Source organism: Rhinopithecus bieti, unplaced genomic scaffold (genome assembly GCF_001698545.2).
Source record: "Rhinopithecus bieti isolate Rb0 unplaced genomic scaffold, ASM169854v2 scaffold_13262, whole genome shotgun sequence".
Classification (NCBI taxonomy): Eukaryota; Metazoa; Chordata; class Mammalia; order Primates; family Cercopithecidae; genus Rhinopithecus; species Rhinopithecus bieti.
The window spans coordinates 2198167-2223480 of NW_016808004.1; the positions used below are offsets into that span (position 1 = coordinate 2198167).

The window sequence follows — 25314 nt, forward strand, 5'->3', positions numbered from 1 at the left end:
GCTGACTGCCACTATGGGAGCCTTGCGACCTCCAGCTCCTCCAACCCAAAGACACTCCTGCCACTGGGGCCCCAGGTCCTGCTCTATCAGTTCTCTTTGGTGGGGGGCTAAGGTTTGGGGTGAGGCAACCTGAGGCAAGACAATGCAGTAAACATTCTGATTCCCTGTACACTGACGCGGCAGCAGGGGAAGAGCCAGTGCTGCAAGTATTTTTTTTAAACAGGTGAATTTTTTGGAAAAATTCACTCTCCCTACCCCTCAGTATCCTTATCATCAACTTTGGTTTTATCCTTCCAGTCTTTATTATATGCTTGCTTTTACATAGTTGTAATAATATACACATAAAATATTTTGTATCCTGCTTTTATCATTCAACATTGTACATGTTATAAGCATTTTTCTATATTGTTATATATCTTCACAAAGTTGATTTGTAAAGCTGTGTAATTTGAAGGCCTCCATAGGGTGACTGTACCATAATTTTGATTGATCCCTTGTTGGATTCTTGGTCGGGGGTTGTTTATTTTGTTTTGTTAGTAACCTTAAAATTTTTAATATAATTTCAGATTTACGGAAAAGTCGCAGGAATATCACAAAGAACTCCTATGTATCTTTTATCCAGATTTACTGAGTGTTTACATTTTATCCCATTTGCCTTATCTACTTCATGTTGTATTTTCTTAATCATTTGAGAGTAATTTGCACAGATGCCCCATTATGCCCAAAACAGTATGCATTTCCGTAACAACAGGACATTCTCTTCTAAGAGAAGAAGAGAATTATTTTAAGTATTATTCAGTATTTTTTTTAAGTATTATTGTCAAAATCAGGAAGTTTAACAGTGATTTAATACTGTTATCTAACCCATGATTCATATTTAAATGTTGTCAGTTATCCCAATAATGTCTTTTGTAGCCATTCGTGCAGGATCGTGTGTTACATTTGTAAACGTGTATCTTAATACTGCAGATTCCTCAGCCTTCTTTTGTCTTTCATTACCATGACATTTTTGAAGAATACAGACTATTTTGTTGAATGTGCCTCAGTTTGGATTTGTGTGATGGTTCTGCATGGCTAGGTGAGGGTTTTGCATTCTGGGCAGGAACATCACAGAAGCAGCGTGTCCTCAGTGCATCGTGATCAGCATATAATGTCAGCTGGTCCCATTGATGTTGTTAACTCTGTTCCGCGGTTAGGTTGGTGTCTGCCAGATTTCATTTTAAATTTACGATTTCCCCTTTGTAATTTACAAGTAATTTGTGGGGAGATACTTTGAGACTATATAAGTGTTTTGTTCCTCATTCACGAGTTATATAGTATCAGTTGATTAGTCTTGTCCGAGTTATTACTGTCATGATTGACCAACATGATTTCCTAACTCCATAATGCCTTCTACATTTATTGGTTGGCATTCTACTATAAAGAAAAACATCCTTTCTCACCATTTGTTTATTCACTTGTTTATCAATATGGATGCAGGGATTCCTATTTTACTCAGAATTGCAAGCCATTGCTTTGATTTTATCTTGATTCTCAAATTGTCCCAGATGTATAGCAGCCTCTTGTGTGTTTTTAGCTTGCCCCCATCATGTTTTGAGTACTTTCTTACCTTCTGGCATAACAAGATGTTCCAGGCTAATCTTGAATGTTCCCTGCCCCAGCCCTGGAATCAGCCATTTCTCCAGGGAGTCTTGGTTCCTTGTAATGGAGAATGGTATTTATTTATTTTTATTTGATTTGATTATTATTACTATTTTTGAGACAGAGTCTCACTCTTGTCACCCAGGCTGGATTGCAATGGCACAATCTCAGCTCACTGCAACCTCCACCTACCGGGTTCAAGCAGTTCTCCTCCCTCAGCCTTCCAAGTAGCTGGGATTACAGGTGCCTGCCCCCACACCCGGCTAATTTTTGCATTTTTGGTAGAAACAGGGTTTTACCATGTTGGCGAGGCTGGTCTTGAACTCCTGACCTCAGGTGATCTGCCCATCTCAGCCTCCCAAAGTGCTGGGATTACAGGTGTGAGCCACCGTACCTGGCCAGAGAATGTTATTTAGAAACCAAGATCTGGGTGCCAAATGTGCTTCTTGTTACTGGAATGTCATTGCCTCTTTGCACTCTCACCATACAGTGCAAAGATATATAGAGATAGATAGATTTATAGAAACTATCAAGATAGGGTAGAGATACCTGACATAAACAGATATTACAAATCAGGAATTCACACTGATGCTTTGAGTGCAGACCTGTAGGTTTATTCCAGTCTGCCCCCTTTTCCATGTTGTTAACTCTTTCCCCTAGAGAGACAAAGATTTCGGGTTGCTTTGTTAAGTTCCATCTGATGATCATTCTGACTTAAGTCTTATTTTTTTTCTTATTTCCTTGGAATGATGTCTCCTCTGGTTTCAGAACTTCCTCCTCTGCTTCCTGTATCCTGAGGCTGGCGGGGCCAGTTGTCTTTAGGGCTTGTGCATTTTTGTAAAGAGCTTGCACGTGTGGAAATCAAGTAGGCCAGTAGTGGGTTAGGGGTACTGAGCCAGAAGCCTCTCAAGGAATAATAGGAGCACAAAGGAAGAAGGTGGTATTCCAGCTGGGGACCCCGCGGGGAGGACTTTGTGAAGAACCTGATGCTTGAACTGAGTCTAAAAGGTGTAAAACTGTTTGTTGCTTCTACCTCCCTGTCTGTCTGGCAGTGTGAGGTAGGCGCCTCTAGGGAAATGTCAAGTGGTTTGGTGTGGGTGAAGTCAGTGAGGCCCATGGAGAAAAATGAGCAGGAGCCACATCACAGGGGTGCCTGATAGGACCAGGGAGGCACTTTCCACATTATCATTGTCGCTTCGTGATCTGGACACACCAGAAGGCGGGAGACTGGAGGCAGGAAGAGCAGGCAGGCTCATCCCTACCCTCAGGAGAGCTGAGAAGGGCAGGTGTGGTGGGGCCAGAGCTCAGGAGAGTTTCGGAACCACTGAGATCCGGTCCCTGATTTGATAAGAGGCCTGAGGGGAGAGCGAGGTAGCTAGCATGCCCCACAGCCTTCTGGCTCAGACACTGGGTAGACAGTGAAGCCCTTTGTAACACATGAGGCAATAGGTTTGGGGCAGATGGGAGGGGAAGCAGGGCAGTGAGTGCTGAAGGTGTTTAAGAAGCGGCCCTGGGCCAGGCACAGTGGCTTATGCCTGTATTCCTAGCATTTTGGGAATCCAAGGTGGGAGGATCACTTGAGCCCAAGAATTTGAGACCAGCCTGGGGAATATAGTGAGACCCTGTCTCTACAAAAATAAAAACAACTAGCTGGGTGTGTGGTGTTGCATGCCTGTAACCCTAGCTATGCAGGAACATCGCCTGAGCCCAGGAGTTTGAGGCTGCAGTGAGCTACGATTGCACAACTGCACTCCAGCCTAGGTGACAGAGCAAGATCTTGTCACAAAAAAAAAAAAAAAAAAAAAACCGCTCTGGATTGGAAGGGAGGCCAGTTGCTTTAAGTAGGAGAGATAGAGTAAAAGGAGGCTTTGATTTATTTAAAGGTGGGGCAAACTTAATCATGTTAATAAAAATCAGAGAAGAGAAAGAGAATGACTATCAGAGCCATGTTTGGAAGAAAATGCAGTCCAGAGCACAGGAAGGGGACCTGTGTTCAGAGGGTGCCTCACTGCTGAGGCCACAGGAAAGAATCTGTAGGTGGAGGGGAGGCCGAAGAGGGGAAGTTTCATGCTTGATAATTAAAATTTTCTGAGATAGGAATGTCGTATTTACCTATTTAAGCCAGGTGGTTTAGATAAAAGGTATGGGGACAAGTCGACATTTCCCTGCTTTCCCCTTGGCTAGTTCAGCATTTGGGCTCCAGAGTGCTGAAGGTGAGACTGGACTTCGAGCTGGTGTGATCCCAGTATTCGGTGTCAGTACTCAGTGGCAGAATAAATGAGAGAAATGGGAATAAGACAGAATTGTCGCTTACACAAAAATGCTAGCAACTGTTAGCTCTTCCCAGAAGATTTTCATTCTGAATGCTCCTGGAACTGGGAACCCTAAAAAAAAAAGTCTTTGAAGCAACTCAAGTGTTAAAAAAGGAGAGGAACTCATGGAAATCTCAGGATGGGGCCAAGATGTGGCTGGAGAGTGCGTGGTGCTGGAGGGCGCGTGGTGCTGGAGGGCGTGTCCTTTGCGGAGCACACTCAGGGCCCACACTCAGGGCCCACGGGAAGCCCATAGACTTCAGGGACATCAAGCCCCAAGGTGGTGGGACTTTCCCCACCAGTACTTGGCAGCCTAGGGGGAAGGGGAGGGCGGGAGAAGATGATGGGGATCCCCGGCTCCAAGCATAGAAGGACACATCTGTGCTACAGCGTGCACATGCCTGGATATACACTCTGTCTTTGGAGACACTGGCTAAGATTCTCTGCTCCATGTTTGGACAGGGTCATGCCTGATCTGAGATAAATGGACAAGAACAACTGAAGCCTGTCTTCTGGTGCACGTCACCTGCCGATACGGCATCTTGTGATAAAGTTGGGTGATGTACAGTCTCCACCAAATGGTAAACTCTGGCGTCTTATGCCTTTATAACTCCATGGCCCCGGCAAAGGTTCAGGCTCAAAACAGGTATCAAATAGATAACTGTCAAATGATTGTTCCCTAGTCACAGGCTCTGCCACTTGACATTCATACTGTCTGTGAGAGGACCCAGCTCACCCTTCCCTCCTTATCTCCCAGTCCTTCCCAACAGTGCCGACACCTCATGGAAACTGATTGCAAATGTGCTACTTCTCACTTCTGTGTGGCCCAAGGAGGCTGGGTTAATGCTGGGCTCGGTACCTTAAGCACCCTTTCTCCCTTCCCCATCTTCAGTCTCAGAATTACACCTGTATGAAGCAGGCATTTTCCAGTGCCCTAGATGAGAGTATAAGTGTAAGGAGATGGGGCGCATTTGCCTGTGTGTCAGAACATTCACCGAGGATCCTCATAAGCGCTTCTAGAAACCAAATCCTTGAAGATGACTAACCAGAAACGCCCATGATAGCACTGTTCACAGTTGCAAAAACTGAAGCCAATTAAAATGTCCATCAGGAGGGGATTAAATGAATTATGGTACAGTTACACCGTTGAGTATTTTACAGCCATTGAAGATGATATATAGCTCTATTCATTGACAAGGAAAACTCATTTTTGAGTGAAAAAAGCAGGTTATAGAATTGCATGATATTCACATTTATATAAAACTTTATGGGAAGGATGTTGATTGAATTGTTAATAAATATGGTCACCTCTAGAGATGGAAGTTTGCATTACCTTTAATTTTTAATACCATTTTGTATTGCTTAAAATTTCTATGTATTATCGTTAAAATGCGAAAAATCAAATAAAGCTATTTTCATTATGGGAAAACAATCCAGTGCATCTTTTGAGGCCCGCGTCACATACCTCCTCTTCGGGCAGCTTCCCCTGACCCGCCCCTCCGCCCTGCCCTGGCTAGCGTTGGGCCCCGTGTCTGTCGTCCTCTTCAGCCTCTGGTTTTCCTCTCCTGTGTGGTGTCAGCTCTGAGGCGGTCTCTGTAGCCTCCTGAGCCGGGACTCCCTGGGGTCCTGGACTGCACTGTCTCTGCCCATCCCGGTGTCCTCCTCCACCTGCAGAGGAGCCTCCGGGGCAATGGCTGCTCCTCAGCTCAAGATCATTGCTGTAGAAGCCTGTGGGCCACTGAGGCCAGATCTGGGAATTTTTCAAGAGATCTGGAAATCTGGCCTAATTTGAGGTTTAATAGGCCTCACCATGGTTGGTAAGACTGGTTGGTGCTCAGTGCCCTGGGGAAGCCTGCAGGCCCCACAAGGCTTGCCCCAGACAGGCCTTTCACTCCTTTGGCCCTTGTCTGTTGTGGAAATGCTCCTCTGGCTCTGATGACCAGACCTTGGGTTTTCACCCACCCAAGGCTGCTCAGAGGAAGCCAGCTGCTCGCCCTCCACAGGATGCTCTTTGTCTGGGTCCAGAAAAGAAACAGAAAAACCCTGTCCAATCCGAGACAGGACGTTTCCATAAAGAGATGTGACTGTTTCCAAATGACTGCCCCCTCGGGGCTTCAGAGCTCGCTGCTTCCTCTTCCATTATGAGCGGCAGTGGCAATAGCCACAAGGGCCCCACCTGCAGGTTTCCCCTGAGGGGAGCACCGGCAGCCTCTCAAGAAAAATAGACGAGGCTCCTGCGGCCAGGAGCATGTTCCGGAGCAGGGGACAGACTGCCCATGACCGTCCCTTCCCAGTCTCGGGCCTAATTATTAACTATAGTAAGAACTGCCTCTGGGTCCTGAGATAGCTCAAATCCAGTGCTGTCACCCTGCAGGGTGTACTCATGACCCACACTAAGGACAGGTTCAGGGAGCTGAAGCAGCTGGCCCAGGTCACACCCCAGAGCTAAGACGAACTCAAGCTCTTCTCATGGCCTCTCTGCCACACCCTATCCTACACAGTCTAGGTATCTAGATGGGGACAGACAAGAGGAACCTGGAAATCAACCCGCTAAGTTTTTTTTTTTTTTGAGACGGAGCCTCACTCTGTCGCCCAGGCTGGAGTGCAGTGGTGTGATCTCAGCTCACTGCAAGCTCTGCCTCCCAGGTTTACGCCATTCTCCTGCCTCAGCCTCCCGAGTAGCTGGGACTAAGGCGCCCGCCACCTCGCCCAGCGAATTTTTTATATTTTTAGTAGAGACAGGGTTTCGCTGTGTTAGCCAGGATGGTCTCGATCTCCTGACCTCATGATTCACCTGCCTTGGCCTCCCAAAGTGCTGAGATTACAGACGTGAGCCACCGCGCCCGGCCCTCAACCTGCTAAGTTTTTTTGTTGTTGTTGTTTTTTGTTTTTGTTTTTGTTTTGAGGCAGAGTTTTGCTCTTGTTGCCCAGGCTGGAGTGCAATGGCACAATCTCAGCTCACCGCAACCTCCGCCTCCTGGGTTCAAGCGATTCTCCTGACTCAGCCTCCCAAGTAGCTGAGATTACAGGCACATGCCACCATGCCTGGCAAATTTTGTATTTTTATAGAGATGGGGGTTTCTCTATTTTGGCCAGGCTGGTCTCGAACTCCCCACTTCAGATGATCTGCCCGCCTCAGCCTCCCAAAGTGCTGGGATTACAGGCGTGAGCCACCATACCCGGCCCTAGGTTGTTTTCTTAAAGACCTGAAGGCATCCACACAGTAGGCCTGTTAAGGACAAGTCCCATTTGTGTACACACCTGACCTGGTAAGCATTGGCGCTTTTCTGACATCTGTGAGACACTCTTTCCCCAGATGGGCAGGGGTTGCCCAGTGGAGTAGTAGCAGAGGCTGGAAGACAGAAGCAGCTTTGCTGAGTAGCTGCGGAGCTTAATGGCAGACATGAAAAACTCCACTTGCTGAGAAGCCACCGGCAGCACCCTGGGGACGGCTAGCATATGAGGCAGGGCCGCCTCCCTTCCAGACCTTGAGGCCTGGAGTTCCTGCCCCTTCTGGCTTCTGCCTGTTGTCCCCAGTTCTTGGTCCTTCAGCTGTCTTCACAATGAACCCCTATTACTTGAGGGACCCGAGCATGTCTTTGTTTCTTGAACCGCGGTGCTTGGCACACCAGAGGGGCCGCTTGGTTGATTGGCCGACAGGGCTCTGAAAGGCACTGGGAGTTGCTGTATCGCCACATGCAGCCTAGAGAGCTGTGCCGTCAAAGTGCTGGGGTGGCCTCTGCCAGCTCTCCCTGTGCCAGACCTGAGTCGTGTTGTGTGAAGCAGCTGAGCTGCTGCTGTCCTATCTGGGCAGGGGATAGGAGACTCCTAGAAGTGACATTGCTGGCTGGAGTCCCGGGTCTGGGGCCTGCCTGTCCTGGGCCACGCTTTCTTCTAAGGACTTGGACGGGACATGCTTGTCAGAGGTGCCTTCTAACACAGCGGCTTCCAATACCCCACCTCTCCCTCACGCCTCGCTTCTGCCTGTTGACAGAAATGTAGAGTTTGGACCAACTTAGTAACAATGCTTTTTAGTAGCACTCTTTTTAAAAGACACGTTACACCAAAATCTAATAAACATAATGATGTTTTTCAATGTTCTATTTTATTATTTTGTAGCAGGACGAGCCGCAGACAAAACTCCTCAGACACTGAAATAAAGAAGGAAGGGGTTTGTTCGGCCTGGGGCATCGGCAAGACTCCTGTCTCAAGAGCCGAGCTCCCCGAGTGAGCGATTCCTGTCCCTTTTAAGGGCTCACAACTCTAAGGGGGTGCACGTGAGAGGGTCGTGATTGATTGAGCAAGCAGGGGGTACATGACTGGGGGCTGCATGCACCGGTAATTAGATCGGAACAGAACAGGACAGGGATTTTCACAGTGCTTTTCTGTACAGTGTCTGTAATCTATAGATAACATAACCGATTAGGTCAGGGGTTGATCTTTAACTGCCAGGCCCAGGGTGTGGTGCCGGGCTGTCTGCTTGTGGATTTCATTTCTGCCTTTTAGTTTTTACTTCTTCTTTCTTTGGAGGCAGAAATTGGGCATAAGACAATATGAGGGGTGGTCTCCTCAATTTCAATTTATAAAATGTACTTATTAACAAGGTAATCAGTAGGAACTCTGAGGCTGTTCTGATGAACAGCATAGTTGGTGATTTATATCAACCTCTGCTTCCAATTTATTTCTTTACTATTTTTGGTTGCACAATATGGAGGAAATCAGAAAAATCCTTATTGCGTGTCAGTAGTTGAAATTGTTAATTTTTTTTTTTAATGCTGACCTTGCCATCTCAGGGTACGGAAGAAATAGGAGAATCTGCTTTTGTTGTCAGTGAGTCAGTATCCATCAGGATGAACCATGTCATTGGTAAGACCCTGCCGTTTTTTGCCTACGAAAACAGCAAATTCACATAATTCAGTCAATAATAGCTAACATCTCTCTGCTGTGTGATGGGCCCCATGCCAAACACTGTGAAAGCTGCTGTCATTTAATCCACACACCACTCTTGTGTGAGGACCCTGGATAAGGACAGATAAGAACCCTGAGCCTCAGGGGGGTTTCTCCAAGGTGATACTGGTGACCAGAGCTGGGCTGGGGTGGTGCAGGCAAGGTCCACCGTGGCTCAGACAGCCCCCAGTGGCTGGGCCCCTCCTGGCCAGTCCACCCCTCTGCTGCCACCCGCCTAGCCCAGGCCCAGAGAAGAATCCAGCCTCTGTGCCCCGTGGCGCCCACAAGCTCGTGGCCCAGGGGCTGTTTGTTTTCTTAACGAGGTTAACCAAACCTCCTGAGCAGCCTCTGTGGTGCAGCAGAAGCCTTGCCGGTGAAAGGGGGCTTTGTGTGACTGCAGTGGAAGCCAGGGCCTGAGCTAAGGCAGGGCTCTGGGCCAGCCTACCCGTGTGCAGGAATGGGGCGAGTCGGGGGACATCTTCACTCCCCAGCCCTTCCTGCCCTCTGCTCAGGCCTTGGTTCTATTTCCAAGTGGTAAACTGCCAGGTCTGTGTCTGCAGAGAGGAGTGAGTGGATCCCGGCCCCCGGCGGGGCTGCTGCAGCCATCAGGAGACCGGTGCTTGCTTAGTGTGATCTCCAACCAGGAGCTTCAGCGCCACCAGGGAGCTTGTTGAAGATGACCGCTTCAGGCTCCACCCCAGCCCAGCAATTAGAAAATCCGGGGCCAGGGCACTCAAATCTGAGATGTCATAGCCCTACAGGTGGTGAAGATTGCTAAAGTCTGATAACTACTATAATCTAGTATGGAAATACAATCCATGTGCTAGATCATGGTGGAGAAAAGACAAAAGCTTGTATTGTAAAACAGCTCATTCTCAAAAGAGAAGTTACTTTGAGGTCTGCACACCCGTCACATAGAGTCTGGAATATGCTGTTCATATGCTAAGCTGGCCAGAGCTGGAAGTGTATATACAGAAAGCAAACTTTCTTTGATTGTAATAACTGCTATGGTATTTACATCATGTCATGTGTTCCTCTTTATAGGAAAATATTTGGCCGGGCACGGTGGCTCACACCTATAATCCCAGCACTTTGGGAGGCCCAGGCAGGAGGATCAGTTGAGCCCAGGACTTGGAGACTAGCTTGGGCAGTATTGTGAGACCCTGTCTCTACAAAACAAAACAAAAATTAGCCAGGCTTAATAGTGCATACCTATACTCCCAGTTACTCGGGAGGCTGAGCGCTTGAGCCTGGCATGTCAAGGCTGTAGTGAGCCACGATTGTGCCACAGCACTCCAGCCTCAAAAAAAGAGTGAGACCCTGTCTCAATAAATTAGTACATAATTGATTTTTAAAAATTGGAAAACATTCTCCAGACCTTGTTTTATCTCCCCAAAGACATCTTAAATGCCTCCATGTCAAGGATCTTGTTTTTCTTCGTTTGTACCTGCACTCTTGTGCCGTGGAACCCTGTGCAATTAGGAGCTGCAGGTTCACTGTCGCATGTTTGACAAGTCAGCTGCATGGAATCTCTTTCCACAACTGCTGATGAAAATCCACTGATCTGAGGCTTCCTGGAACACCTGAAAATTAAGTGAATGGATAAAGTAGACAACGATCTGCCAAGAGAGAAAACAGGAGAGGTGTGTTTAACTCTGGAGGTGGGAAGAAGATTCTTGTTGTCCCACCTTGCAGGCAGCCTTTAACCCTTCAGCAGCCCCTGCTCCTTCCCCTCCCTAGTTTTTTCTCAACACACCCCTACTGCCCATTCATTCATATAGTCTTTCAGTAACAAATATTCACATAGTCTTTCAACCCAAATGTTTTTGAGACACACAGTAACCAAACAGTAATTGCAGACTGTAATAAGTGCATAGAAAGGGTCATATGATAGGGTAGTCAAGAAGGAAGCCCTGGTCAGGTGCGGTGGCTCACGCCTGTTATCCCAACACTTCGGGAGGTCAAGGTGGGTAGATAGCTTTAGCCCAGGAGCTCGAGACCAGCCTGGCCAACATGGCCAAACTCCGTCTCTACAAAAATTAGCTGGGTGTGGTGGTGCGCACCTGTAGCCCCAGTTACTCAGGAGGCTGAGGTGGGAAAATCACCTAAGCTGCAGTGAGCCCCTTGATTGTATCACTGCACCCCAGCCTGGGCGACTAAAGTGAGGCCCTGTCTGAAAAAAAAAAAAAAAAAAGTCTTTTTGAGTTGAGTTTTAGGCTAAGAATTGGAGGATGAGTCTAATCCTTGAAGAGTCAAGGAAGAGTGTCCCCAGGTGGAGCAAACAGCCTAATGCAAAGGCCCTGAGGCAGGAAAGAGCTTGTCAGGTTGGAAGAGCCTGGTGCATGATGGGGAGAGGAGAGGAATGAGGTGGAAGATGGAGGCTGGGCTGGGGGCTGGGTGGTTTACAGCTTTGTGGATTGCATAGGGAGAGTGGGTTTTATTCTAAGTGCAGTGGGAAACATTGGAAGGTTTTAAGCACATGCCTTGATAACAGTTTGTGCTGCAGGGTAGAGAATGGACGTTCTATTGGGGATGAAGGCAGGAAAAAACGGAGACCCAGAGACAGAGGGGCAGTCATTAGGATGGGGACCAAGAAATCTGAGGATCCCAGGAGAGGCCTCCCTAGACAGCGGCAGTTGGGGAGGCCCTGTAGGCCAGGGAAAGCTGGGTCCCTGAATGATGAGGCCCTAGGGAGGAAATGAAAGCACAGCACTTCTCCTCACTCTGGGCTGCTTTTCTTCTAGAGGACCCCACTAGCATCTGGGAAGTTTCAGCTTCCTGATTCTGTGGTCCTTGTGTGATGCGATTTGGAAAAAGAGAGTGTGGGACATGGTATTGGTGAGATCTGTTTGCCCCATTTTGGGGTCGTCATCTCAGCCCTTTTCTGGGGACAGGGCTGGGGATGGAGGTTTTTGCTCCAGCTCAGAGGCATCTCTGCAGGAGCAGGGGAGGGGTGAGTCCCCTCAACTCCAGCCCTGAAGACAAGCACTCTGCTTCCTCCTGCCCACCGCAAGACCTCCCACTACGTATGAGCTTTGGAAGGCAGGGCCTCCCCTCTTCGCATGTCACCTGGCCTTTGTAGGGGAAGTCAGTGGAGTAGAGGACCTGCCATGGTGCTGCTGATGATAGCTCTCCCGACAGCTGGAGGGTGCAGGGCTGAGACGTGGGAACAGAGGCCCTTTCCAGCACATGGCCTGAAAAGAGTTCTGGATCAAAATCCTGCCGCATATCCAGGAAGAACCTGCCCAGAGAGGTGGACAAGAGCAACCCGGTGCCAACCCCCAGAGTCCCTCTTCCCATCCACTGCCCTGTGCCCACTAATCCTAGTCATCCAGGACAAGCCCACAGTCAAGCTGCTACTCAATGCTTCTGTTAAGGGCCTAACATGAATCATCTCACTTTTTTTTAGACAGAGTCTTGCTGTCGCCCGGTCTGGAGTGCAATGGCTTGATCTTGGCTCACTGCAGCCTCTGCCTCTCAGGTTCAAGCGAGTCTCCCGCCTCAGCCTCTTGAGTAGCTGGGATTACAGGCATGTACCACCACACCTGGCTGATTTTTGTATTTTTAGTAGAGATGGGGTTCACCATGTTGGTCAGGCTGGTCTTGAACTCCTGACCTCAGGTGATCCGCCTGCCTTGGCCTCCCAAAGTGCTGGGATTACAGGCGTGAGCCACCGTGCCCCGCCAAATCATCTCACTTTATACACTCGCCTGAAGGAGTCACGTTATCCCTATTTTGCAGATGAGCAAAGGTCTACAGAGCTCCTGAAATCCAGGCTGTCTGACCCCCACATCGGAGCCTAGGTCCCTAAACTGCCTCTTCCCCACAAACAGCCTGGAGACCCTTAGGGTTGGAAGATAGGAGTGAATGGATGGATGAAAACAATGAATGAATGTATGTGTATGTGTGTGTGGGGGGGTGCTGTGGATGCTGGAGAAGGGGGCATCAAAGCTGGATTGGGTTCAAGCCTTGCTCCGGTGTGGCCTCAGCCGGGGACTCCATATCACAATCCCAGGGAACAGGCTGAAAGGAGGGAAAGGCTTGGGAAGGGACTGAGGAACGCAAGACAGGTCCCTGGTTGGCTCCAGGACCGGCGCTGAGGCCCGGGTCCCGCCTCCGGCCACGCCGGGAGCCACAGGCTGGTCCTTAGTTCATAGCAGGCGCTTAACTCAGGATGGGTGACATTTTTGCTCCCCAGTTCCTGGCATCAGTGAGTGCTCCGTCAATGTTTGACAAACGGGTGACTCCACCGCCCTGCGCTGCGGGCGCACTAGACTTGGGGGGCGGTGTCCGGGTCCCGCTTAATCTTCTAGGCTCAGGACCCGCCGCTCAAGGGAACGCCCGGGGCGGGGTCGCCTGGGGGCGGGGCCTGGGGTGGGGCCTGCGGGGCGAAGGGGCGGGGCCGGCCGCGCCGGGGTCCTCCGTCAGCTCCCGGAGAGTTAGGGCTCCGAGCCGAGCGCGCGGAGCGGCCGGGGCCGGGGCGCGGATGCTGGAAGTTCACATCCCGTCGGTGGGGCCTGAGGCCGAGGGGCCCAGGCAGAGCCCGGAGAAAGGCCACATGGTGAGCGCGGCCCCTGGATGGGGAGGGGCGCCCGTACCCGCAGGATTTGCCCGCGCTGCACTCAGTGGGGACCCGGAGCCCTGGCCCGGGTGAACGAGCGCTGCGGGCTGGACCGTCGGGGGAAACCTTGTCAAGGGTTTGGGGGCCGCTTGGATTTGCCAGCCTCGCAGACCGTGGTTCGAGCTCTTGAGGGATCCCAGGGCGCCGAGGGGAGGGTCCGCCAGCCCGTTCTTTCAGGTGTGCGGGAACGAAGCGTCCCCGAGGAGCCGCGGCGCCGCAAGGCCGCTTTGTGCCTTTGAGCGCGGGAGGGTGGGCGCGTCGCCGGGCGCAGGTTCTGCTGTGTCCTCCCCGCGGGGCCTCAAGCGTTACCCCTGCTGCCCGCCCGCGCCGCCAGGTGTTCCAAGTGGAGGTGCTGTGCAGCGGGCGCAGACACACGGTGCCGAGGCGCTACAGCGAGTTCCACGCGCTGCACAAGCGGGTGAGGCGGCGCCGACCTCCCACCGGCCCCGGCCCAGCCTCCGTCCGGCCCCTGCCGAGGCCCTGTGAGGTGGGCGGACGAGCTCCAGCCCCAGCCTCCGCCACCCCTATTTCTGCCTCAGTCCCTGCGAGGCCGGTCAGCCCCCGGGCGTCTGTGGGTGGGTTGGAGCCTTCCTCGCCCTCCGCCTGTCCACCACTCACCAGGGTCTGTCCCAGGGTACAGCCCGAAGGCGGGGTGCGGGAGGGTTTCTGGCTTGGCTGAAGAGGGCTTGAGGGCTCAGTCGGGATGCTGTGATCGCACGGGTAAACCTCCAGTAGATCAAGAAGCTGTACAAAGTGCCCGACTTCCCCTCGAAACGCCTGCCCAACTGGAGGACCAGAGGGTTGGAACAGCGCCGGCAGGGCTTGGAGGCCTACATCCAGGTATGCGAGGGCACACTTGGTTGCCCCCCAGCCTGCTGTGCCAGGGGTGTGGCCCAGACAGAGAGGTGTGGGGACATGGCAGGGAGGGAACCCACAACTTGAGGGTTATTCACCACCTCAAGCATCAGTTTTCTGAAGAGTAATATAGGTCCAAACACCCACCTCTGGATTGGTGAAAGGACTGAATGAGGTAATGGACACAGGTAGTCCCAGCTCCAGGAAAGCCAGGTCCTGTCCCCTCCAGGGTGAGGTCCTGTGCTGCCCTCCTGATGGGATGTAGGGTGAGGGTCCTTCCCCCAACAGCGAAGTTATGCCACATCATGGGGTACAACCTGTGCACACAGGGCCCGGCGCTCAGAAGGGCCCTGAGCCTAGTTCAATGCTCTGCTGTCATTGTCTTGAAGTTCTTTTTTTGGAACAAAGAGCCCTGCATTTTCATTGGCACTGCACTATGCAAATTAGTAGCTGGGTCCGATTGCAAGTCTCCTCTGTCCTCTCCAGGGCATCCTGTACCTGAATCAGGAGGTGCCCAAGGAGTTACTGGAATTCCTGAGACTTCGGCACTTCCCCACAGATCCCAAGGCTAGCAACTGGGGGTAAGGGGGGCCGGTGGCGGGGGCCAGGGGCTGTCGTCAGTGGACAGGTGAGGAAAGGTGTTAGAGGGTAAGCCCTTTCGTCTCACATCTGCCGGGATCCAGCCTGACATGACCGCCGTCACCAGCCTTCTTGACCTGGGTGGAGGGGCTTTTCTTTGGACAGCCTTGGTTACCCCAGCCACCTGCGGAACTGAGGCTTGTTACAAATAGAAGCAGTGGTCCCCTGGGAGGCGCAGTTCTGGGCTCTGGTGTCTCCACCCCTTCCTCACGCTCCCCGGGCATCCCCAGGCAGCTTACAGTGTGTGTTTCTCTTCTCTTCAGCACCCTGGGGGAGTTCCTGCCTCGCGAGAGCAGGCAAGTCAAAGCCCCAGCCCGCGCCTGGCCCCTGCCGCCCCCTAGTGGCCATATGCTAGGAGGCGGGCCTGCTGTCTGGGCCTGTCTGGCCTGGGCCCTGAAGTCTGTTTTCCCTTTGGTGCCTCCTGAGCCCATTTCCCACTCATCTTTTTCTTCATGGGTCCCTGGTGATCTCAGCCCCGTCTCCACCCCTCTGTGGGATTCTGCCCTGCCTCCCGCACCCATGGTTCATGACCCTCTTTCCTCCCAGCTCCCAGCAGCACCAGCGGCCTGTCCTGAGCTTCCATATGGATCCCTATGTTTGCACCCCCTCCCCAGGTGAGGAGGTGCCTAGATACGGGGCTACAGGGGTAGGGTGTGGGCTTGGCATTTCTCAGCTCCTGGGACCGTCAGGCAGCATCTCCTTCCTGCTGCTCACCTCTGGAGCCACTAACTCCTGCTCCTGTTCCCTGGAGCCTGCTTTGTAGACACAAGGAAAACAAGTTTGGCTTCCCTGGTCGCCATTTCCTCAGCAACCTGACTTCTTTACCAAGCTGATGTGAACAGAATGTGACCTGGGAATGCTGAGGCTTCATTTGGGGTGGACAGCTGCTGTCTGCTACCTTGGCAAGGGCTCCTACTCCCAAGTGGGGACTGAGCCCATGTGCAGGAGCTCAAGGAGCTGCGGGCCTGAGGCCAGACCTGTTTAATTCTATCCCACAGAGCCGCTGCCCAACGTGGTGGTGAATGGTGTGCTCCAGGGCCTCTACAGCTTCAGCATCAGCCCAGATAAAGCCCAGCCAAAGGCGGCCTGTCACCCTGCTCCTCTGCCACCGATGCCCTAATCAGTCCAGAGGCCGTTGGCTGCCTCCTAAGAAAGTTATGTGCCTCTGTTCTATGAACTCCATATAAGGCTAGGTCCTCCCTGGGCCTGGACTCAGGACTTAACTACCCAGTGTCCAGTTGTGCCACATTCCCACTCAAGGCTCAGAACTTAGCTTGCATTGGTAGCTGGAGGTAGTAGAATCTGCATGCTCTTAGAGCCCAAGAACCAAGGCAGGGTCAAGAAGATAAGTAATAAAGGAAGAAGTCAGCCAGGCGCGGTGGCTCACGCCCGTAATCCCAGCACTTTGGGAGGCCAAGGTGGGTGGATCACCTGAGGTCAGGAGTTCGAGACCAGCCTGACCACCATAGAGAAACCCCCCCCCCCCCGTCTCTACTAAAAATACAAGATTAGCCAGGCGTTGTGGTGGTGCATGCCTATAATCCCAGCTACTCAGGAGGCTGAGGCAGAAGTCGTGGTGAACCGAGATCGCGCCACTGCACTCCAGCCTGGACAAGAGCAAAACTCCGTCTCAAAAAATAAATAAATAAATAATAAAGGAAGATGTCAGCTGGGTACACAGGCTCACGCCTGTAATCCCAACACTTTGGGAGGCCAAGGCAGGAGGATGCTTGAGTCTGGAAGTTTGAGACCAGCCTGCCCACATAATGAGATCTGTCTCTACCGAAAAAAAAAAAAAAAAAAAGTCAATTTAGAGGTAGGCTATGAAAAAGTACAGGTATATTCCTTAACACAGACTGGAGAGTGGTGGCAAGGGGAGCAAATGGGGAGGCCCAGTAGCTGGCAAAGTTTAGAAGCAGGGGGCAAAAGCTCCTGCCTGCCTTTTCCTGGGTAGCTCCTGGGTCAAAGTTTCAGGCAGGATCCCAGGGAAGGGGCAGGCACAGCAGAGTCACAGGCATGTTGGGATGTAGGCCTAGGGGAAGCGCTGCAGGCTCAAGAACCAGGCCCACACGTTATATATAAAAAAACCCACATTTTTTTTTATTCGTCAGTGTTGGTAGGAGTCTGTTACAAAACTGAGTCCATGGGCCTGTGGAATGTGAGGGGAATGGGTCCGCTCCACCAGATGCCAGCACTGGGGCCAGTGCAGCTCAGGGCCCTGTGGCAGACTACAGGGCCTGCACAGACGGTCACTCAAAGAAAGAGGTCCCTGGGTCCTACTCCTTGGCGATGGCAAAGGGCTTCTCCACCTCGATCTTGCCGCAGTCTGCGATGATCACATCCTTCAGGGGTTTATCCCGGCTGTCTGTCTTGGTGCTCTCCACCTTCCGCACCACCTCCTGGAAAAGAAAGGTGGAAGTAGGAGAGCACAGTGGGTAAGGAGGTCCACCGCTCAGGAGAAAGGCCCCAGCGTATGACTCAGGAGGGCTGAGACCCACAAGTCATCAACAGCACACAAAACTGGAGGCACCAAAATTCTAACAGACTCCTGGCCAGAGCAGAGAGAATGCAGATTTGACAAGGGGATGCAGGAATTGTATTCCTTTGAAGACCCAGGTTTGGCCAAGGGCAAGGAGGAGGAAGAGGGTGACCAGGAAATGTGGCTTCTCAGGGACATTGTGTTCAGCTGCACTCTGTACACCTCAGGGGTGGGACCAGCACATTCCTGAGTGAATGAGGGGAGGGAGGCTCCGGCAGTTGTGCAGCCTTAACAAGGCTTCCTGGCTGGGCTCTGACGGGGCTGGAAGAATGTAGAACGTTGGAGGCATGGAGGTACAGGGTTTATTCTGGACAGGAGCACTGGGCCGCATCTGTGGGTTAGGTCCTTTTGGGAAAGGGATGGACACATGGAGCTCCTGCCCTGGGGTCTGTGTTGAATCCCCAGTGAGGACAGCCCAGTAGTAGCCCTTGCTTCCAGAACTCACCATGCCCTCTAGAACTTTGCCAAACACCACATGCTTGCCATCTAGCCAGGCCGTCTTGACCGTTGTGATGAAGAACTGGGAGCCGTTGGTGTCTTTGCCTGCGTTGGCCATGCTCACCCAGCCGGGCCCGTAGTGCTTCAGCTTGAAGTTCTCATCGGGGAAGCGCTCACCATAGATGCTCTTTCCTGGGAAAAAAGAGCAGGTCGGGGGCACTGGATTGGGCCAAACCAAGCAGACATTCGGGGCCAGGACTGATGGGGCTTAACCTGTCCTCTGTGCCAGGCTGGGCTTGAGTGGAGTACAAGGACATAAAAGCTGCACCCTTCCTATCTTCTGGACTCAGAGCCAAGCCACGCTGACTGAGGCCAAGTGGGGCATCAGGCCAGGCTGATGTGGTGAACAGCTCACAGAAGGATTACTTCAAGAGGATAGTTTTGTGGCTTTTAAATAAAGTGCATGTTATCAGCTTCCCTTGGCTATGTGGCCCAGGCCTGCCGCGGAGGGACTTTGGTGGAGGGAGGTGCTGTGCAGGATGCAGGGGCGTCTGCAGGGTTGGAACTCTCCAGAAAAGGAGGACTGCTGTGGCTGACCAGCTTGTTTTCCTATGAGCACAAAAGACACAGGCATAGCTGCAGAGGAGAAAGCAGCCAGAGATGGGTGGGGAAGGGCAGAAAAGAGGGGCTGCCCCTGGGGTTCTGAAGAGTCAAAGCCTCTTAACAAGGAATGAACAGGAATAAAAGACAGCTGTGAGTGTGTGTGATGCATCTGTCCACGTGGGGCTTGGGGATATGGCAAGGGCAATCCAGGGTGATCTCTATGCCATTTCGGAGATCCTAGTTCCAAAGCTGCTTCCAGAAGGAACACGGAAACGCTTCTTTTTCCCTGTCACCCCTTGGAGACTGACACTGTGCCTTAGGCCCCAAGAAACTCAGCCAAAAATGGGGTCATTTTCATTTTGTTTTATCTAACACTTTTCAAACGTATTTGCATGCAAAACCCTGTTTTCCTTCTCACTGCACCTACCTTCATCCTGTGGTTCCACAGAATGGAACTGAGCTGGCAAACTGTCCTAGAGCGATGCCAACCAGGAAGGTATTTCTGACTGGGCAGCAAGTAGGACAACTGAAAACCAAAAATGACCAGACTCTGGCTGGTGGGGACAGGGGTGCTTGTGCCTGTGCTCCACCTCTCACCCCCACGCTGGGGAGACTGAACTCTGCCACATGTGCAGTGAGTCCTGGCTGGAGTGCTGGCTAAAAGCCTCCCCCATCTGAGCCAACTGTGGGATTCTGATTATAGTTGTTATCCAGAAAACCCCCAAATCTCCGTCCTTAGCTCCAATCACTCTCCCAAGATACAGGGGTTCCAAACCCAAATGGACATTTCTATTTAAACTCAACATACCTTGTCATCTTTCTCTCCAGACCTCAGTTATTCTTTTGATCCCTTTTCCTCTGCACGTGGCTCAGGTTGTCCCCAGCCACTCCCCATGTACTTACTCTTTCTTTCCATTCCCTCGACCACCGCTGCAGTAGGCGAGTGCTTAGTGCGCTAACAGTGTGTGCCACAGACTATTCCAAGCATCTTACATATTTTAACAATCCACCGTATGAGGAGGAGCTAACTCCGCTTCAAAGATGAAGAAACTGAGGCACAGAGAATAAAAGGAGCCCCAGCAAAGCAGCAGCAGAGCTAGAGTTCAGACCAAGGTGGTCTGCTCTCAAATCTCTGCTCTCAGCCACCTCAGGATCAGGCCCAAATCTCCCTGCCCAGGGTCAGCTGCACCAGTGCCCCCAGCAGCCTGCCTGCCCTGGCCTCCACATTCTGGATCTGCCACCACACGACTCCCCTGGCACCCCAAGCGAGGGGTCATCCTCTTACTCAGCTCCATGGCCCTGACTCCCTGCAGGCCGAAGCCCAGGCTGCAGGCCATCACCCACCTCTCTGCACTCCGGGTACAGATGCCCTCACCGCACCTTTGGCCAAGCTCCTGCCACAGAACAGAACCGGGCTCATGCCCTAATCCTGCCCATTCAAATTCTCCTCATTCAGAACCCCACTGAAATCTTCCCTCACATCCGCAAGGCCATTCCCTGTTCCCTGGCCTGAGAGGATTCCTTTGCTTGTCAGCACTCCAACAGTGGCTGACTTCCTAAGCACTCACTGCACGCCAGGCACTTCACATTCCAGACCTAGCCCAGTCCTCATGGCCCCACAACTCTCTCCACCCTCACTGTACAGAACAGGAGACTGAAGCTCCAACGACTCACTTGCCTGAGGTCACAAAACAAGAAGGCGGCAGACGCTGGATCCAGCCCAACTGCGTCTGACCCCACAAATACGGTTCTTCGGTCTCCTTTGTGAGCTCAAGTCCTAAATGCTGCATCATGGCCCACTTGTACATTTTCAGTTGTTGGAAGTAAAAGGGAACCACTGCCCCATAGGTCTTTACATCCTCAACCCCCACCGCAGAGCCCCACAGACACTCATCGAGGAGTGAGCTGTGTTCTAAGGGTGCAGCAGGCTGTACCTGAGCTCAGTGAGACTCACGCACGGGTCCGGGGATCTTTCTGTCCTCCTTGTGCAAGTTAATGCTGAGGTAAGGGTCGGCCCTCACAGAGTGGTCTCTGGTGAAAGACTGTCAAGGAAAGCAACTGCTCCCACTCTTTTTTTTTTTTTGGAGATGGAGTCTCGCTCTGTTGCCCAGGCTGGAGTGCAGTGGCGCGATCTTGGCTCACTGCAACCTCCGCCTCCTGGGATCAAGCAATTCTCCTGCCTCAGCCTTCAGAGTAACTGGGATTACAGGTGTGCGCCACCACACCCGGCTAATCTTTTGTATTTTTAGTAGAGATGGGGTTTCAACATGTTGGCCAGGCTGGTCTTGAACTCCTGGCCTCAAGTGATCCAGCTGCCTTGGCCTCCCAAAGTGCTGGGATTACAGAGTCACCACGCCTGGCCCTCCTACTCTTGCTGGGGCTTCCAGGGTAGCCTGGACAGGCTTTGGGCACCTGACCTAGAATCACGTACCCACATGTCTTCACTTTGCTTCCACATGCCTCTCTCCCCAGTCCCCATTCTAAAGAGGTATCAGGAAAGGTCACCAGGTTATAGGCCTGGATCAACAGGACGGCCACCTGGGAGAGATCCTCTTAGGTTTACCATCAGGTCCACCCCATTATTCCTCTCCTTTGTACTGGGTTCCCTCTCCAAAGAAGGGTGCCGCTGGTCTCAAAGTAGGTAGGTAATAAGTAGGCCTGCCTCTAGAGCTGGGGAAGAAAGAGGCCTTGTCTCCCCAGCAGAGCCTGGCTCTCCCACCGTGGAGGCTACACTGACATACTCCTTGGCCCAGAGGACCTGTGGTTACCTCCTGTGCCATCTCCCCTGGTGAAGTCTCCACCCTGGATCATGAAGTCCTTGATTACACGATGGAATTTGCTGTTTTTGTAGCCAAATCCTTTCTAGAAAGAGGGAAGAGAAGGTAAGGAGGTGGTAAGGGGCAGCAGGAAGACATTACATTTAATAGGCCCCGCAGGAACAAGCCCACAACTCCTGCTCGCAGAAGAGACACCACTGCTGACCACTTTCACCGTTCAATGTGCTACTGAGTGAGCGGGCAGGCACCATAGGACAGGCATGGCACACACAGATGTGGAAGTTCGTCTGCCTGCGTACAATTCCCAGGCTTTATACAATTCTACATCACATAACGCCTTTCCCCTCATTTCTTCCAATCATAAGAACAGATACAAGAAAACTGAGAAGAAAGGTCACCTGCTGGTTCAACGGAAAGTTAATCTAAACTGAAACAGGGCACTGTTGTTTCCTTAAAACCCATGGCCCTCACCCTAGGTGAAGTCTTCCCAGGCAGCTGTGGACCCCCTACTCTTTTTTATCTTATTTTAAAATTTTATTATTATTTTTTTGAGACAGAGTTTCTCTCTTGTCGCCCAGGCTGGAGTGCAATGGCACAATCTCCGCTCACTGCAACCTCCGCCTCCCAGGTTCAAGCGATTCTCCAGCCTCGGCCTCCTGAGTAGCTGGGATTACAGGCATGTGCCACCACAATGCCCAGCTAATTTCTGTATTTTCAGTAGAGACGAGGTTTCACCGTGTTGCCCAGGCTGCTCTTGAACTCCTGAGCTCAGGTGATCCACCCTCCTCAGCCTCCCAAAGTGCTGGGATTACAGGCGTGAGCCACCACACCCGGCCTATTTTTTTATTTTTTACTTTTATTTTTGAGATGGAGTTTCCCTGGGGTTGCCCAGGCTAGAGTGCAGTGGGCAATCTTGGCTCACTGCAACCTCCACCTCCTGGGTTCAACCAATTCTCCTGCCTCAGCCTCCTGAGTAGCTGGGATTACAGGCGCCTACTACCATGCCTGGCTAACTTTTTGTATTCTTAGTAGAGAGAGGGTTTTGCCATGTTGGCCAGGCTAGTCTCTAACTCCTGACCTCAGGTGATCTACCCGCCTCAGTCTCCCAAAGTGCTGGGATTACAGGTGTGAGTTACTACACCCAGCCTTTTATTTAAAAAAAATTTTTTGAGACAGGTTCTCACTGTATTGCCCAGGCTGGAGTGCAGTGGTGTGATCATGGCTCACTGCAGCCTCCATTTCACTTCAGCCTCCTGAGTAGCTGCAGCTGGGACCACAGGTGCACCCCGTCACACCCCGCGCATTAAAAATAATTTTTTTTTTTGGCCGGGTACAGTGGCTCACGCCTCTAATCCCAGCACTTTGGGAGGCCGAGGCAGGTGGATCACCTGAGGTCAGGAGTTTGAGACCAGCCTGGCCAACATGGTGAAACCCTGTCACTACTAAAAATACAAAATTAGCTAGGCGTGGTGGCGCATGCCTGTAATCCCAGCTACTCGGGAGGCTGAGGCAGGAGAATCACTTGAACTCAGGAGGCGGAGGTTGCAATGAGCTGAGGCCGCGCCATTGCACTCCAGCCTGGGCAACAAGAGTGAAACTCTGTCTCAAAAAAAAAAATTCTGGGCGGGTAGAGACAGGGTCTTGCTATGTTACCCAGGTTGGTCTTGAATTCCTGGGCTCAAACAATCCTTCTACCTTGGCCTCCAAAAGTGCTTGGATTATAAGCGTGAGCCACTGTGCCTGGTCAGGGGCCCTTACTCTTAAGAAAGGACAATACTGTGTTCCCAGGGCAACGGGCAGTCGGTGCTCAGTGAGGTCCGCTACAGATGGGCTGAACTCTGCAGGTCAGTTTGCTGCCATCCCCAGTGCCAGCTTCACTTCATTTGAGTTGACTACCCCTGCTCCAGCCACTTACCTCTCCTGTAGCTAAGGCCACAAAATTATCCACTGTTTTTGGAACAGTCTTTCCGAAGAGACCAAAGATCACCCGGCCTACATCTTCATCTCCAATTCGCAGGTCAAAATACACCTGAGGAAAGAGACCATTGCCAACTTAGCTTCTTTAAAGGGGCGTTGGTAGGGGAGGGAAGGTACAAGAAGCTACCCTGAGGATGGGAGAGAGAATAGAGCCATGTTTTAGAGACGTGGTTCTGAATCTGATTTTGGTGAAGGTAAAAATCCTGGGAATCTAATGAAAGCTCCAGACCCTTTTCTTGGAAAACATGCTTATCTACACCCTCCTTGAACTACAGGATAACAATATTTGCTCTAAAAGCTAATGGACCCAGATTCTAAAATTAACATTTAAAACCCATAAGGAGGGGAGTCTAAGTTCACCACTTAAGTTTGAACTCTACATACTGTGCTTTGTAATTGGAAGTGGCTAAAATTTGGCTTAAGGAGAGAAAGGATTCGGAATCTGGCAGGCGTGATCTTTCACCACCTCCCCAGCACTGAGGGGTGTTTGCAAAAAGGCTGCTCTGAGGCTGCTAGTGCCAGCCCCAGATGGGTATTCGCGGATCCAACTAACTCCCTGGGTCAGGGCAGGGGCTGGGGGTCTCGGGGTGGGTCCGGGTCGTTCTCTGGACTGAATGGGCAGGACGGCCCAGACGCCACGAGGCCACAGACAGAAGCCGAGGGAGGAGGGGCTGAGCCAAGGCCAAGCCAAGGCCGCCCGGGCCCGAGCTCCGGCACCGTAAATGCCGCGGACTCCACCGGACCTTGACGGTGACTTTGGGCCCCTTCTTCTTCTCATCGGCTGCAGAAGGTCCCGGCAGCAGCAGGAAGAAGACGGACCCCGCGATGAGGGCGGCGGCAAGAAGCACCTTCATGTTGCGTTCAGAGAGGCGCAGCATCCACAGGCGGTGGCGAGCGCGGCCCGGACAGCCGAGGCCGGAAGAGGGTGGGGCCGCGGCGGCTAGGGAGCCGGCGCCGCCACGCGCGGGTGGGGGGGACTGGGGCTGCTCGCCTGCTCCGGGCGGGCGGCGGGCGCCGTTTCCCCCCTCCGGCTCGGCGCCGGATAGTAGGTCCCCCTGCGGGGCGGGCACCGACGCGGGCTCGTGGGTGGTTGCCACGTTATTGCTCCCTCATTGGGCTCCCGGCCGCCCTCTCCCACCCACAGGAAGGCCACCGGCGGAAGGCGGCCCCGCCGAGCACGGGCTCGGGCTCCGAGAAGACCACAAGCCCCGGCATGCTCCGCGGCCCGCCCGTCCGCCCTGCCCGGAGCGCGGTTCCACTGGCCTGCGGTTGCTGGCGCTTGAGGTTAGCAAATACGTGGGCCTGGACCGGGGCACGGGACGTTTGTCACTGTTTTGGGCCCGTCAAGTGTTTGTCACCGCCAGATTGGCTCTAAACGTTGTGACTTCCAAACACTCCAGGGACATTTATTCTTACCGAGCGTGACCTTGTACGGCTCCTTCCACTTGTTTTGCAAAACTTGCTGCACAACCCACTTCCCTTTTTACTGAGGCCAAGTTACTACCCATTTTTCTCTCCCTTCTGTAATCTTGCTGTGCTTACTGATGTATGTATCAATAGACATCTTATTGTATACGCTGTTCTTCCTTTACCTATTTGTTTTCCCCAGTAGACTACATTTTTTTTCTGCGCAAGGGACTGTGTTGCATTTACTCTGTCCACAGCTCCCTCACATCGCTGCAGTACGGAGTGTCCAACAAGTCCTGGTTGGGATAGCTTCACATCCGCACTGACATGAGAAATAATTTATGTCACGGCCTGAGGATACAATGCCTTTTTTCCAGAGGTCAGGGATATTACTAGATGTCCCCACAGGGCTATTTTCGGTCTTCACACACTTAGTGTTGTCCCACTCTACAACATGGATACTTTGGTACTGGAAGTCTTACACACCAAAACAAACCAAAACACCAACTTCCAAAATTTGGACCTATGGCGTTAAAACGTCTTTAAAACTAATTTTCA

At 52.0% G+C, this 25314-nt stretch overlaps 2 protein-coding genes across 5 annotated transcripts; one reads left to right on the top strand and one right to left on the bottom strand.

Annotated features, from left to right (window-relative positions):
* The first annotated feature begins 13311 nt into the window (after nucleotides 1-13311).
* Nucleotides 13312-16384, top strand: SNX22 (sorting nexin 22). Of its 4 annotated transcripts, none has more exons than XM_017884984.1 (7): nucleotides 13312-13461; nucleotides 13856-14074; nucleotides 14257-14361; nucleotides 14863-14957; nucleotides 15279-15311; nucleotides 15562-15629; nucleotides 16014-16384. In XM_017884984.1, exons 1-7 carry the CDS (start codon nucleotides 13387-13389, stop codon nucleotides 16133-16135), a joined length of 717 nt encoding a protein of 238 aa, XP_017740473.1. In that variant the 5' UTR covers nucleotides 13312-13386; the 3' UTR covers nucleotides 16136-16384. The 4 variants fall into 4 exon arrangements, with proteins under 4 accessions (XP_017740473.1, XP_017740474.1, XP_017740475.1 ...); XM_017884985.1 differs by having other exon boundaries at nucleotides 13856-14008; XM_017884986.1 differs by having other exon boundaries at nucleotides 13856-13939.
* Nucleotides 16385-17087: 703 nt separating this feature from the next.
* PPIB (peptidylprolyl isomerase B) lies at nucleotides 17088-24441 on the bottom strand. Its single transcript, XM_017884989.1, has 5 exons — nucleotides 24093-24441; nucleotides 23288-23401; nucleotides 21364-21457; nucleotides 18000-18184; nucleotides 17088-17414 (listed from the first exon to the last, which is right to left on the bottom strand). Exons 1-5 carry the CDS (start codon nucleotides 24225-24227, stop codon nucleotides 17292-17294), a joined length of 651 nt encoding a protein of 216 aa, XP_017740478.1. The 5' UTR covers nucleotides 24228-24441; the 3' UTR covers nucleotides 17088-17291.
* Nucleotides 24442-25314: the final 873 nt, after the last annotated feature.